Source organism: Girardinichthys multiradiatus, chromosome 12, assembly GCF_021462225.1.
Source record: "Girardinichthys multiradiatus isolate DD_20200921_A chromosome 12, DD_fGirMul_XY1, whole genome shotgun sequence".
NCBI lineage: Eukaryota > Metazoa > Chordata > Actinopteri > Cyprinodontiformes > Goodeidae > Girardinichthys > Girardinichthys multiradiatus.
In genome coordinates, this window is record NC_061805.1 from 52,624,743 (window position 1) to 52,640,519 (window position 15,777).

The 15,777-nt window shown below is 43.3% G+C and overlaps 1 protein-coding gene across 1 annotated transcript in view; it reads right to left on the reverse strand.

Annotated features, from left to right (window-relative positions):
* Positions 1-15,777, reverse strand: part of grin1b (glutamate receptor, ionotropic, N-methyl D-aspartate 1b) — a 100,465-nt gene that overhangs the window by 57,616 nt on the left and 27,072 nt on the right. Inside the window, exons 6-8 of the mRNA XM_047381723.1 lie at positions 6,880-6,942; positions 5,974-6,071; positions 4,917-5,038 (exon numbers count right to left, since the gene is read on the reverse strand). Coding sequence (XP_047237679.1) covers positions 4,917-5,038; positions 5,974-6,071; positions 6,880-6,942 — 283 coding nt within the window. The remainder of the gene's footprint in view (positions 1-4,916; positions 5,039-5,973; positions 6,072-6,879; positions 6,943-15,777) is intronic.

A 15,777-nucleotide genomic window follows, 5' to 3' on the forward strand; every position in this document is an offset into this window, starting at 1 on the left:
GTGTCAACGCCACAGTCTACCTGAGTATTGTTGCTGACCAGGTTCATCCCTTTATGACCACAGTGTACCCATCTTCTGATGGTTACTTCCAGCAGGATAACGCACCATGTCATAAAGCACGAATCATCTCAGACTGGTTTCTTGAAGGTGTTAGAATCAGAATTTCCCAACACAAAGTTTTAACTTTTAAAACCAAAACAAAACTGTATAATAAAGAAAATTTAACACTAAATTGTTTAATCCCACAATTAACTAAAATATGTGTAGAGTAAAACCAGTAAAAACTGGATTTACAGACAGTTTCTGGTGATAAATGATAGTCCCAACATGATAACTTTTGTCCCGAAACATTTGGTAACACCTTGTTAAATCTTGCTAAACAACTAGCTAAGATTCAAACAGGTGAACATGTATCTTCTAAAACAGGCTGACAATGTTGTTCCAACCAAACACACTGGAAAACGTTTTGTATAAATTGTGAAAACTGCCTGTGAGAACAATGACCAGTGCTAACAATGCTAGCAGGCTGTTGCTAAGTTAGCTGAAGCAGCAAATGCAGAGACTTTTCTTTTATAATGTGACACGAGTCTGTTGAAGAACAACGGCAGCAAAATCTAAAATGTCACAGTTCAGCTTTGTGGGTTTCTTTTCAGGAAACTGTTTCAGAAACAGGAGGTGTTTCCACAGTAATGAAAACACCAGGATCCAATCTGAGGTCCTGGTCTCTGCGAGGATGTGCAGGTTAAACGGATTCATTTCGATTTTTTTACAGCAGATAACATCCAACCTTTAGTCCCAGTCAAGAGGAAGCCCCTTATCTTTCAGGTTTTAAATTCTATGATTAAGGACATAATTTATAATTAAATCATTTGTTTTGCAGCTGGTCTTAAAAATGAGCTCAATCAAAACTCAGATGAAAACATAGTGCACATTATACTATGTCATGATTTAGCAAAACTAAGCTATACAGAAGCACCAGAGCAACACAATAACCTCATACCAGCTGTCAAGCACAGCGATGGAGAGTTTATGGTTTGGGCCTATTTTACAGCTACAGGAGATAATCACCAGTCACTAAGTGGACCATGGCCTCCTCTGTTTACCAGACTATTCTAGAGTCCAGTGTAAGTCGATCTGTCTGACAGCTTGGTCCAGATTGGGTCATCAACACTAAAATGATTCTAGACACAGTAGCTGATCTTAAGAATGGCTGAAAAAGAATCAATTTGATGCAGTGGTCTAGTCAAAGTCCTGACCTCAACTTGACTGAAATGCTGTGTTTGGACCTCAGATAGCAGAGCTGAAACATCAATGAACTGAAGCATCGTTGGAAATAAGAGCGGACCAGAACTCCTCCGAAACAAAGTGAGGCACTGAAAGAGTCTGCGGTTAATTTTGGTGAGTCACTGCTCCTGAAGGAGGTTTTAAAGGCCTCTGAAGGAGGCTCTACAAGCTGCTGAAGGAGGTTCTAAATGCTGCTAAAGAGGTTCTACAAGCTGCTGAAGGGGGTTCAACAAACTGCTAATGGAGGTTCTACAAATTTGCTAATGGAGATTCTACAAACTGAGGAAGGACGTTTTACAAACTGTTAAAGGAGGTTCTACAAGCTGAGGTAGGAGGTTCTACAAGCGGCTAAAGGGGCTTCTAAAGACTGCTGAAGGATGTTCTACAGACTGCTAATAGACGTTCTACAAGCTGCTGAAGGAGGTTCTAAAGTAGGTTCTATAATGCTGCTGAAAGAGGTTCTAAATGCTGCCAGTGAGGTTCTAAAGGCTACTGAAGTAGGGTCTACAAGATGCTAACGGAGGTTCTACAAGCTGCTGAAGCAGGTTTACAAGCTGGGGAAGGAGGTTCTAAAGGAGGTTCTAAATGCTGTTGAAGGAAGTCTGAAGGCTGCCGAAGGAGGTTGTGCAGGCTACTAAATGAGGTTCTACCAGCTGCTGTTAGTTCATCTGAGGAACATTTTCAGTATTGCTGAAGACCAGAAAAGTTTTTTGGTAGATAAAGAGAAGAACTCAAAGAAAGTAATGGAACAGGAAAAACATCTCTGGTCAGAACACTAGGTCAAAGGTTGTGCTGAGTTTAACTTCTTGGTATCCAGATTAGTTATGACAAATCAGATCAAATGAGATTCTGTTAAAAGTAGTTGAATACCTGTATGTACATATAATATAGTACCAGGACATTATACTGAATGTTCTGAAATCTACAGAACCATAACAAGGCGTAGAACTACAGACTCTGGTCTACAGGAGTATCAGGATTATCTGGAACATGTTCCATGTAAAGAAACCTCCAACCTGCTGAAAGCTGAGACCAATAGCCCTGTTACCAGAGTGCAGATTAGCAGCAATTTCAACTAATTATTGAAGATTTTTTCATCACATCTGATGTGAAGAAAAATCATTTCATTTCTCAGAGTGCAGCAGTGGGTTGGTGAGGATGTTTTCTGGAGCAATTAAAGCCACAGACAGAGAGCAGAAGCCAATTACTCAGCAGCCAGAGATCTACCAAGACTTCAAAAGACAACAGGGTATCAGGACATCATCGGATCGTGGTGTCAGGGTATCAGGGTACAGGGATCTCTGTGGATCACGGTACCAGGACATCAGACAGGATTTCGCTCCTGTTTCTCTAAAACATTCAGCACCCAGGTATAGTCTGATTTGTGGGTTTTATCTGAAACCCCTTTTATTGATGCATCAAAGATGTTCTTTGCAGCTGTTTTGCTGGTACTCTGGGATGTTCAGTCTGCAGGTGTACAAGAACCATGGGAAGCCTTCATTCTGTCTGAAGGGAATCGTGGCAACAGGTGATCTTGCGGCTGCCTGAGTAATCGGCTGACTCAATAAACCCCGCCCCAAGCCTCCATGTCGCAGCAGTGGGCGGGGCTCTTGTTGACTGCATCAAGCAGATAACAGGAAGCAGCAGAGGCATCTTACCCGTGTTCGATTGGACACACGTCACGGTAACCCCAGCAAGAGGCAACCCCCCCACCAAACATACACGTACACAACAGCAACCCCCCCCCCCCCCCCCCCCCCCGAATCGGCCCCGTGTGATTGGCTGGTTTACTGTGAGAACGGGCAGGCGGACGACACACACTATAGAAAATGAAACAAAAAGATGTTAGACACATTCAAAGCCACAGTTACAACGAAAACAAGTGGTTGGGAACCTTTAAACATGTCTCCACCGCTTTCTGATGTTTAAAAGTTCAACCAGCAGTCAGAAGAACCAGAGAGAAACACACCAAGAAGCTAAGTGACATTCAGGAGGAGGAGGAGGATCAGCTTCCTTCATCAGAGCTCCTCAGTGCTACCAGAGAGAGAGCAGCTGTGTTTCCATCCAACCATCGAGCAGCTCAGGAGGAAACCACAGATCTGTAGATGAATGTTCAGCAGAGCCAGCAGACTCCTGGCGCCTGCTACTGTTTGCAGAGTTTCAACAATGTTAAGCAAACATCTACTTATCAACGAGAACCTGAAGATCTAGAACCAGATGGATCCAGATGGTTTGTAAGAATGAAGGTTTGTGAGACTCTTGTTTGGACAAGAGTCTCACAAACCACTGAGTCACTGGTTGCTAGATGGTTCCTGCCTTTTCCTTGGGAACCCACAAAGTTTAACGGAATGTGCAGACAGAACCAGACCAAAGTTTCAGCCTCCAACAAACAGTTTGAGACAAGAGTAAAAACTAGAAATAACATCAATCTAATTCTAGGAAAGATTGTGTCAGAACCTTCTGTGGACAGACATGCACATGGTTCGGTGTCTGCATTGTTTCCTATAGGACATCTGACAGGGTAAACAGAACTTTCAGGTCCAGGTTCTACAGAACCATTCAGAAATGAAATCTACCGAAAGGGAATGAGAGTGTGGACGTGTCTCTCTACACTCTGGGCTCTGATTGGTCAGAAGTCCTAAAGCAGTGGGAGACACTCTGACTGGAAGTAGACAGAAACACCTACGATTAGATGGAGATCCTGTTTAAATCCAAAAGGTTCGGAATACCTCAGCGGGTCAGAACCATCTTCACACTCTAAGCTGAACATTCTGTGGGAAAATGTGAAAAAAAGCCTCAAACCTGAACTATGATTGGTGGAAAAACTGGAAAAGGTACCAGAATTATAACTAGTTTAAGTAAAGTCCACCTATCTTAGACCCATTTAAACCCTGCATGATGGTTCTGATGGAAATAATGGCTGACTCAGATAAAGTCCAACGGAAACCAAATGTTCTGATATATTTTCCAAACACTGGAACCTTTAATTCATAATCTGCCTACAGATCTGTAGGATTTAAAATTTGTATGACGATCTTCATCATCCAGTGCACTGTTACATGTTGTTACTGTCATGTTTTTCTCCTCTGATATCCAAGTCCAGTCCTGAAGGGACTTTATGAATCGACTGCTCCTGAATGGAAACCTCCTCATTGAGATTTATTTTCAATACTTTCATTATCTTTGGTTACTTTCTCTTGTATTGTTGGGAGTCATCAGATGTCCCCAGTAGTCCTACCTTCCTGCTCCACACCTGTCTTTCTTTCATCAGAAATGATTACACCTGTCCTGAGTTCATCATCAGCTTCTATAGATGATTACTTTTCTTCATTTCATGCTTCCTGTTTAGGCTGGCTTTGAATTATTGACTCTCGACGAATGAGTAAAAGTTGTTGGACTCCTCGTTTAGCCCTCTGACTGCCTGTTTTTTGCACCAAACATATTTCTAATCCTGGTGAACCCTCTAACCTAACAAAATGGGCAAATAGAGAAACATTCCCACCAGTTCCTACAGACTGGAGCCTCTCTGCCTCTCTGCTGCAGGTCAAACCTTCAGTCTGAGCGTTGGATGGAAGCAAAGCTGCAGACAGACAGCGAGAGAGAGAGGGAGAGGAGGACAAGCACGGCATTACCATCAGGAGCTTCGCTCAGAGCTTTCCCACTCATCTCCCGCTCTCCGACCAGCCACACGTAACCGGAACCAGTCATGTTGAGCTGCCGGGCTGCTTTGTACACAGCAGCAGCTTCATCCTCACTGCAAACAAACATACAGAGAGGAAGTAAACAAACACACACTGCAAGTGTGAAGGAAACACAGAGGTTGGCGGGATTTGATAGACAGCTTTTCTTGATGAACACATGAGCAGATGCTTAGAAAAAGATCTTCAAAACAAGGTGATCCAGTTGCTGGAAGACATTGTTCAGTCCATTAATTGTTAATCGTACAGTTTGACACAAGTTACTGTCAGCAGTTTATCATGTTGAGCTGCTCAGGCTGAGATTGAAACATGTCACCGTTAACCCAGACCAACTCAGACTGCTGGGTGAACTAGTCCGGGGATCCATCTGGATACATGTTGGGATTCCAACTCAGTTGTATGTTTTCTCACCAGAGCCAGGAAAGAAGTTCATCTGCCCCTGTTTGACTCTGGTAAATGTTCTGGTTGTTCTAACTGTACATTCTGTTTAGTTGGTATGAGATTCCATTGACCTCCACCTCACAGTGTGTTCCCCATTGCATCAGTGATCCGGTTCCGTTGTTACCCAAAGCTGGGACCATCCAATCATCCATTGCGCTGTGCCAGAAGGAACAGCACCCCTACTTTCTACTGTTGGATTGATGCCAGGCTGACCCCCGACCAGTTTTATAGTTTTGGGTGTTTGCTTCCAGTTTATAAGTATTTTGAAATAGTGTTATTTAGTTTAGTTTATCAGTGGTTGTCATTTGTTTTATGCTTTGCTTTAGTTAATCAATAATAACAGTTGTTTGGTTCTTAATTAAATTTGATTCTGGATTTTATTGGTTACCAGCTCTCATCAGGGTTTACATTATTTAAATTGAGTTTATTAAGTTATGATGCTGACAGATTTATTATGATCCCTCCCTGATTAGCCCAGATGCAGCTGTTCTTACTGGACCGCCTCGGTACTTTCATCCTTACGAAGTCACGCCCTCAGAGTTCTGCTCACCTGGCTGACAAGATGATGACTCGAGCCTCCAGGTCCTTAGCCTCCAGCAGCAGCGCCGTTAGGTTGGTATCCTGGCTGAACAGCAGCACCTTCTCCGCCTGGAGGACCATAGCGCCAACAGACCGGTACCAAGGAGAGACACAGCAGAACACAACAACACACCATAGGACAGGAATCATTAGCTTCAAATATCTTGAACCTCCTCCCCCATGACCACCCTGAACCAACCCTCCCCCCCCAGCTTTGACCATGCTCCATCTCACCCATGCTACCACCGACCGGAGGAGGGGGTGGGGCAAAAAGATGGAGGCAGAAAGAGTCAAAGATCTGCTAAACTGAAAGAAAACTCAAAGCTTGAGTACAAATAAGGGAGGGCAAATAAGTGTGCGTGATGTGGTGGCACATGCAAACTGACACCAACCAATCAGGGACGTGCACGTTAGAGCGCTGATGCAACTGCAAATTAAAAAAAACGTTCGAGTGGAGAGAAGGAGGACAGGGAGGAGAGGGAGGGGAGGAAAGAGTAGGTCATTTCTCAAAAAAAGGAGGGGTGAAAGGATCCAGAGTTCCTCAGAGGTCTGTAGAAAGAGCCAAGCATCAGCCTGGCTGCATGCAACCCTTCACATGGGAGAAAACCAGGGGAGAGGGAGGTGGGGGATGGCGGGTGAGGAAGAGGAAGGGCGTCTCTCCTGGCAGTGCGAACCCATTCTGTGTGCAGGAATCATGAAAACTCAAAAGAAAGAAAAGAGATGGTGGAGAGAAGACGTGCCACCAGGACAAGAGTCTATCTCTGGAGCCGGGTTGGATTCTGGGCGGGTGGGCGGGGCTAACTGGTGTTTGGCTACTACTGGGCGAGCTCAGAGATTGGTTGGGCGACGTGCATCATTTCACCATGCAAGTTTATACCTTGGGTGTTCTCCTGAAGTCAAAGTTCTGTTGGTCGAGGTTTTCATAGTTCCTGTTTTTAGTCTGATGGGTGATGTGCACAGAGAAAATATGCAGACACAAAGATTATAGACAGTCGCAGCAAAGCATCTAACAAATGATTTGTTCTTCTTCTGCTTCAAGTCAGGAGATTCAGAGGCAAACACATCACAGACCCTTTGGCTGTCCGTCCGACTGTCCGTCCTCATGCTCTGAATTACATCACTAATAGGGCTGCAATATCTGTCTTTCCTCTTTCTCGTCTGTGCTTCCATCACTCTGTGTCCCTCAGCATTCTGGGTAATGTCATCAGTGTCCCCTGTAAGCATCTGCTGCCCTGAGACTGTCCAACTGGCTGAATATTACCTTGAATTCATGAAACTGGGAATAAATTAGGCTCCAAACAGTCCTCTGTGATGTGAATATTGCACACACTGATGATGATGTATTGTCCAGTCCTAATAACCAACACACTCTATATATTTAGAGTTTTAGCATCACACATGAACTTTCTCACATATGTGATCAGTCGGTCCTGGGAGGGTTTTCCTCTGGTCGATTTCAACCAGATTCGTGCTGTTAGTTTTGGGTTCTGCTGCTACTCTGTATTGGACCAAACCCCGTTGTGTTGCAGCTAAAGAAATATTTCAGAACCTTACCTGCAGCAGATTTTTTTATCACAGAGATAACAGGTCCAGGAGGCAAACCCAGAGGTCCTTCTCAACAGCAACTCTGGAGGAGGAGGAGGAGGTGTTTCCAAGACAGAATGCATATGTGGTTCCGTCACAATGTTCTGGGTCCACCCTGGGTACTCCACTCAGTGGGACATGTTCTTAACAAAGCCATATGCTTGGATTCTGAGCCTAAATAAAGGTTATTCTTTCTTTCCAGCTTACTGGAAGTTGAATGTGTTCACAGTGAGTTCAGGCACGGTTGACTCTACAGGTAAGAAGGTTTTAAGCTGTTTCATTAGGCTGATATCTGCTGTACTTTATTGCTGATTGCAATAAAACCTGGATCTGCTGCAGGTAAGATACTGACTGCTGTTAACTACTTCAAACAACATCAGTTCAGGAAATCTCAACTATGCCTTTAACAATAATTCAACGTTATTCATAATTAATGCCACTCATGAACATAACACGAGTTAAATGTTGCCGTATTTGTTCTGCATCAAGAGATCCCTTAAAAACACTTTATCCCTGTTGGTTGGTAGAAGTTGTTCTGATCTCCTAACGGGCCGTTCTGACTGCGTCCAATCAGATGCTTTCTTAAGCTGTTGGTGGAATATTGGGAGGAGCCTGATCAGGCCACTCGAGTTGTCCAATCAGAGCAAAGCGATGTTTTAGGGTGTGGGCCTGCCTAACTTCTGTTTGTAAGAAAAATAATTTAACTGATCATAAAAACATCATGTTCTAATGTTCCTGCAAGAACATTAGAACATGATGTAAACATCTGTGGCTGTGGAAACACCATGTCAGGGTATGATTTAAAGACAACAGAAGATCACAGCTACCCTCTACAGTTATATTTACTTGGAGGTGTAAATTTACCCCTGAGTTGTGACTGCAGGTGTGAAGAAACCTGGTATATTTTTACAGCAGAACAAAGAAGATCTGTGACGGCTCAGAAACCTGTCAGACTAATTTAGCAGAACCTTGATGAATACCTTCTCCTCTCAGTTGAAAGACAGAATGAAACCAGGAGGCTTTCAGAAGACACTTGAACATGAACAGGCTGCTACTCAGCTGGAAGCAGGAAGGCTCAGATCAATCCTATTTAACAAGCTGTGACTTCAAAACGACCTCTGATGCTAATCTGCTGCGGCGGTGCAGCGTCCCGTTACTGCTCCATTCACTCCGCTCCAAATGTTCATCTCATTAAACTTACATCCACACGCCAGGGCCCCAAACTTCCCAAACAGTCCTACAAAGCTTCCTGTGTGTCTTCTTCAGAACCTGGGATCCGCTAACTGCTGGGAACTCCCTGAGAGCTCAAATTGTTCACCTGAAGCTGAGAGCTTCACCAGGTCCATCCTCCATCATTGCTGCTGTGCAAGCCTTCCTGTTTTGTGGCAGGGAGCACATCCTGCTCTAAGATGCCTCTGTTTCCATGAAATGGCGTACATGGTCTGCAACAATGCTTAGGTAGGTTGTACACATCAAAGTAACACCCAAATGGATGGCAGGACCCAGTGTTTCCCAGCAGAACATTGCCCAAACCATGAAACTGCCTCCGCAGGCTTGCCTTCTTTCCATAGTGTAAGCTCTCGCTATGCACCAGGTGCTCCGTGTGACGCACTGAAAGCCTGGCTCTTCACACTAGGACACCTTCCATTGGTCATCAGGTGATGTGCTGTGTATTGTGACACATTCTATCAGAACCAGCACTAACTTCTTTAGTATTTTGAGCTGCAGCAGCTCGTCTGTTGGATCGGACCACACAGACTGGGATGTGTTCCCCACATGCATAAGTGAGCCCTGTAGCCGGTTCACCACTGTTCCTTTAGATAGAACCTCTGCTGGCAAACCAACCGTTTTCTCCCTTTCTGTTTTTAAACTAAAAACTATAATATTGTATTTAATAAAAGAAAAGGAAAAAGTAGAAGGTCTTCATTCATTTCGTGCCTCCTGGGTGTCTGGAAAGATGACGCCGTTTCTGAGTGACATCTAGTTCAGAAATTGAATCTATGACCTTGACAGGCTGCCGTAGTTTGTTGGAATGATCCAGATGCCAGAAGCTACTCTGCTGTGTTTGTGGCTCCAAGTCATCTTAAAGGCGGAAGGTCCTGATTAGTTTCTTCTTCTGCCATTTCAAATATGTTCACATTAATAGAGAAGGTCCCTCCTCTTCCTCTTCCACTTCTTCTCCTTCTCCTCTGCTGGCATCTTCTCTACATAGAAATAATACCTGCCATCTGTGAGCAATGCTGTTGCAAACTGCAGTGCAAAATAATCCTACTGCACATGTTAGGTAAACAGAAACAGTCCGTCCAGAATTTGTGCTGATAGCCCAGTTCTGCATATTCGTTGAGGTAAAGGTGTTAAATGGACAGCAGGTGTTATTTTGCGCATCTGACCTCATTGGACATGTTAGTAAATTGCGCTGCACATGTTTTTGCGCATGCTATCTGGTTTTAAGAGGCACAAACGGACAGATAGCGAGAGCCAAGACATCAGCCACAGCTTCTGAGCACAGTCGGGTCCGGCCCGCATGAATGTCGGTGAGACTGGATGTGGGCCAGGCCTGATATATCTGACCCACTTACAGGTGCTATGATAAGCAGCGATAGTCACGTCACCTGTCAGTGGTCATAATGTTCTGCCTGATTGGTGCATTTTCACACATGCAGTCATCTTGTCTCGACCTTTATGGGGTTCTTGTTAGCTTGTTTATTAAAATCCATCAGAACGGTGTTGGTGCTTGTCCTCAGAACCAGGAGAAAAATATCAGAAGCTGCTTCAGCTGTGCTGAATAGAAGCAGAGAGCTGACATTGGCAGCATCCCTCACCCACCCCCACTAGAAGGTTAATGGTAGCAGGAACCTCCAGTAGAATCACACCACATAAACTGTTTCCAGCTTCCTGAAACCCAGGGCTGAACTTTCTGGAGTGTCCAGGTACCTCCACAAGAACCAATAACAATGGAGGTCCTCCCTGCCATCAGTATTCCTGGTGTGAGACGCCACCTGAACTTTTCTGTTTTTCCATTTTAATTTGGTTCATTTTTCCCGTCCCAGTTTCCTGAACCATCTCTGCAGATGCTGGATGTTGTTCCCTTTGTTTAACATGTTCCTCGGTGCTGCTGGGACATTTATGACCTCACTTCCCAGAGACAACAGCCAAGCTGCAGCTCTGCTCACCTACTTTAGCTAATATGCTGTAATATTCATGTCTCCCCTCCCACTTTAAAAAGCCTCTCTAATATTCATAACACAGAGAGTCACATTCCAACTTTTCTTCACCAGTATTTAGGAAAGGTTTTCCGGCTCATCCTGTTTTGATCTCACTGTAAATCAGAATAATTCTTCTTCACTCTGACATTGTTCTGTCTTAAATTGTTAACCTCTATAATGATAATTAGAGGTTATATCCTGATGAGCTGCTTCAGCACTGGTAGAAATCAGCTCGTTGAAGCTTTCCCTGCCTTGTCAGCAGTGGCGCCGGATTCATTTTAGAGGTGGGGGGGCGTGGGGTGTTGCGTCACACAGACTCAATTTTGTCACACTATAATGTTGGTGCACTTAAGCAGTGTTTTTAGGGTCTTGATATATTGGGGGCTTTAGTCCAGAACCCTCCTTCCTCCTGTTCTCTCTTTAAAAGTTGCCCTTTAGAGTCTCTGTTAAATTATTTTGACCACTATGTTTATTCCTCCTGCTACCTGCTACCTGCTACCGCGGTCAAGTAAGCCGACAGTCAGAAATCCGCGGTGACGCCAGCCGACACCAGCTCTCTCTTAAAGATCAGCTTCGTGCATACAAGGTGCATTATGGTAATGGAGCAGAAAGGACCCGATCCTCTCAACGGTTGAGAAAATAAGAGGAAAACAGGAAAGTAACCTTCAGAACATTTATATTAATTACATTTTTACAACTTTCACATTCATGTTTTGTGAAAAAAATTTTTTTTTATAATTTCACTGAGGATGTTTGGTGAAATAGGCTGCATGGTGGCGCAGTTGGTAGCACTGTTGCCTTGCAGCAAGAAGGTCCTGGGTTCGATTCCCAGCCAGGAGTCTTTCTGCATGGAGTTTGCATGTTCTCCCTGTGCATGCGTGGGTTCTCACCAGGTACTCCGGCTTCCTCCCACAGTCCAAAGACATGCCTGTTAGGTTAATTGGTAACTCTAAATTGACCTTAAGTGTATGAATGAGTGTGTGGTTGTATGCGTGTTGCCCTGCGATGGACTGGCGACCTGTCCAGGGTGGACCCTGCCTCTCGCCCATAGACTGCTGGAGATAGGCACCAGCTCCCCTGTGAAATAATACCTACTAATGCTCACTAGTATAGGGATTTGTGTCACTTTCAGGAATGTATTTCTCCAAACTCATGAGAGGTGACAACACAATCTCTTCAGATTATATTAAAGGGTTGTCTACACTATAACCAGAATAAATATTTCATAATCTTACTGTAGAGTGTTGGAGAAATAACAGGTCAAAGTACCTCAAAATGCTCATCCAGTATCCAACATCTGACACAGTGACCACCACTGTGTGGAAGTCCAGGAGGACTGAACATGCTCTTGTATGACCCGTTATTTCTCCAAAACTCTACAGTAAAATTATGAAATATTTATTCTGGTTATAGTGTAGACGACCCTTTAATATAATCTGAGGAGATTCAATTCAATTCAATTCAGTTTATTTCTATAGCGCCAATTCACAACACATGTTGTCTCAAGGTTCTTCACAACAGTCAAGTTCATACATTCCTATTAATCCTAATCATTCATCATCTACAGTAAAATTATTAAATATTAATGTTTTTACATAAAACATGAATGTGAAAGTTGTAAAAATATAATTAATATAAATGTTCTGACGGTTACTTTTCAGTTTTCCTCTTATTTTCTCAACCGTCACCAGGATCGGATCCTTTCTGCTCCATTACCGTAATGCACCTTGTATGCGCGACGCTAATCTTTAACGGTGCGTTCACACCGAATGTGGATTCTGCGAATCTTTCGCGTCATTCCTGTGCTGTTGCTTGCTTGACATTTTGAATGCAATCCGCGTGCCCAAATGGTTTCAACTGAACATGGCGGACATGGATTTCACGGATAATTACGGTGTTTTACCTGTGGAGAGCCGAAAAATGTCCCTGGGTTCACCAGATTCTTCAGGGACGGGAAAAGTTCAGAGATTACCACCACCTACTCCAGGAGCTGCGTCTGGATGACGGACGATTTCAACAGTATTTCCGTCTATGCAGGACCCAGTTCGAACATCTGCTGGCCTTCGGGACACCAACTACCGGTGCTATATCCCCGCTGCTGAACGCCTGTCCATCTGTCTTCGGTGAGTAAATAAATCTCAGCTAGTTAGTTGAGTCATACAACTCAGGCTTGCCGCACACTGAAAACAGCTTCTTCTCCGCTGCGGTCCTTCACCCTACGTCACAGCCACATCCAGTCCCTGATTGGTTGACGCGACGCAAATTCAGAGAAAAGTTCAGATTTTTCAACTCCTGCGTGGCGTCCATCGCGGGTTTTGCCTCGCTCTGTTCTTGCTAATCACGCCTTTCGCGTCGCCTCCTTTGTGTTCTTTGCCGCTCCACTCCAGAACGCGCCTCTACATAGGGATAACATGTAAATCGGTTGCTCCTATCACAGAATTCGCGTTCGGTGTGAATGCACCTTTAGAGAGATCTGGCGTCAGCTGGTGTGACCGTGTAGTTCTGACTTGACCGCAGTTACCTGCTGAGTGGGGCTCAACTGGTTTCAGTATAAATGATGAGACCAGACAAGCGGTTACCAAAGAAGGCGCTTGTTCTTCAGCCTTTAGGAACCAGTAAACCCCAGACCTTAAAGGGCTGTGCCTATTCTCATACAATCTAGGGCTATGTAACCCCAGATTCATAAGAGAGAAGCGTAAAGGCTTCGAGTGCGTAAATACGCAGTCAGAGGCACCCTGCGCAAATGAACAGGGAGGATAAATCAGGACGGAGGCTGACATGACAAACCTGAGGCTGTGGACAGTGACGACACAGCTTAACAAACTAACAGTCCAGAAAAGCAGGACCAGAACATGACAGAAGGAAAAACATCAGCAGCTGGATCATAATGAAGCAGCGCAATAACCTCCTGCGTGTTTCAAGCGGCCAGAGCAGAGAGTATGGGGTAAGAACGCTGTCAAAAACAATGTGTATGTAAAGACAGAAATGTGTGTATATTAGTCAATAGTTGTGCATAAGTAAAATCCAAAAGAGGTTTTGTATATTTTCTCTGTAAGAATACAAAATAAAATGTTACAGCTTCAAGAAATTACAAACACAAAGTTCAAGTTTACAGTTGTGTTTTATTCTTGAATATATCTATGAATACAATATGCTATAACAGTTTGTGAATACGATTTCTTGTCTTTGAGAATACGAATCTACATCAGAGACTTGGTGTCACGTGACCTCAGGCTGGTTAGTGGAGCACAGAGTTAGTCGATTCGTGTTGCGCATGCGCCGTCACACTCCTCACCGCCAGTAAACGTAGCGCCGGAATGGGAGATAATTCAGTCTAAAAGGAATATTAGGAACAGAGGGGAGATAGGGAGTAATCAAGAGTATTATAAATAAAGCATTGTTCTTATTTTTATGAAATACAAAACTAAAACATAGAATATAGTGGGTGGAGTTATATAATGATGTACAGTAGGTGGCGGTATGCACCTCTGAGTTTGTTGCGAACCGCCAGCAGAAGAAGAGAAGCAGCAGCACTAGCGCCAAATAAACTGACCAAGAAACTACGGTACAAAGTCAGGTAATGTTAAAAGGTTTATATATGTCTTAATGTCGTTAATATATGCTCTTGGTCTGTCATCTTGGCGCTAGTGCTGCTGCTGCTTCTCTTCTTCTGCTGGCGGTTCGCAACAAATTCAGAGGTACATAGCGCCACCTACTGTACATCATTGTATAACTCCACCCACTATATCCTGAGCCTGAGATCACGTGATGCCAAGTCACTGATGTAAATTCGTATTCTCATAGAAAATAAATCATATTCATAAACTGTTATAGCATATTGTATTCATAAAGAATAAAACACAACTGTAAACTTGAACTTTGTGTTTGTAATTTCTTGAATCTGTAACATTTTATTTTGTATTCTTACAGAGAAAATATACAAAACCTCTTTTGGATTTTACTTATGCACAACTATTGACTAATATGCACATATTTCCGTCTTTACATACACGTTTTTGACAGCGTTCTTACCCCATAAGAGAGCATCTGTTCACTACACGGGAAAACACGCAGCGCCAGAACAGCTGTGGATCTCACTGAGTCCACAGGAGGATCCGAGGTCAGGAGTGGACGACTTCCCTCAGTCCACGGCCAAAGACGCTCCTTTGTGGTTTTGCTCCAGTTCAGCTGAACCCGCAGCCTCTGGATCGGGTCACAGTGCAACCCATGGAGGAGCCGCAGGATCAGCGGAAAATTTAAAATTATTTTAGAAAATCAAATTTGACCTCATATTAAATATTTTGTTTTCCTTGCTGTCGTATTGTTGAACAGTATAGAATTAATTAAAGCATAATTAAAAGGTTTTAAACCAACTAAGTTTTACCTGAGTTAAAAACAATTAAATATCAGTTTCTATATTGGGTTCATATATTTGCAGATTCGACTCTAAGGGCTTCACCAGTCATGGACCTCACCTCATCTAATATATCCCAGGAAATACCAAATATGTTCATGTTATAGACTATTATTATATCACAAATAATCCAACAACTATTTATTAAGAACAATCATTAGGCCTACATTGATACCGGTAGAATAATGATAAACAGGTGTTTTCATTGTAAATCTGATTTATCAGATGTAATATTTTCTTATCAAAATAAAGAAAATAAAAAAATAAAATAAAACATTGTCTTCTGTTTTGTCGTTATGTTGTTGAACAGTTTTTGCAGAACGTCTGCTGACAAAACAACCGTTTTTTCCTGTTTTTCATAAGAACTAATATTGTCTTTAATAAAAGCAAAAGTAAAATAGAAGTTCTTCATTCATTAAAAACAGTTTCATGGTGTTTGGAGAGATGATGTTCCTGACTGGCGTTGCGTTCAGAAAACGAAACAATGACCCTGACAGGCTGCAGGAGGTCCTGATTATTTTTTATTCTATTATTTTAAAGATGTTCACACGAACAGAGAAGGTCGTTGCTG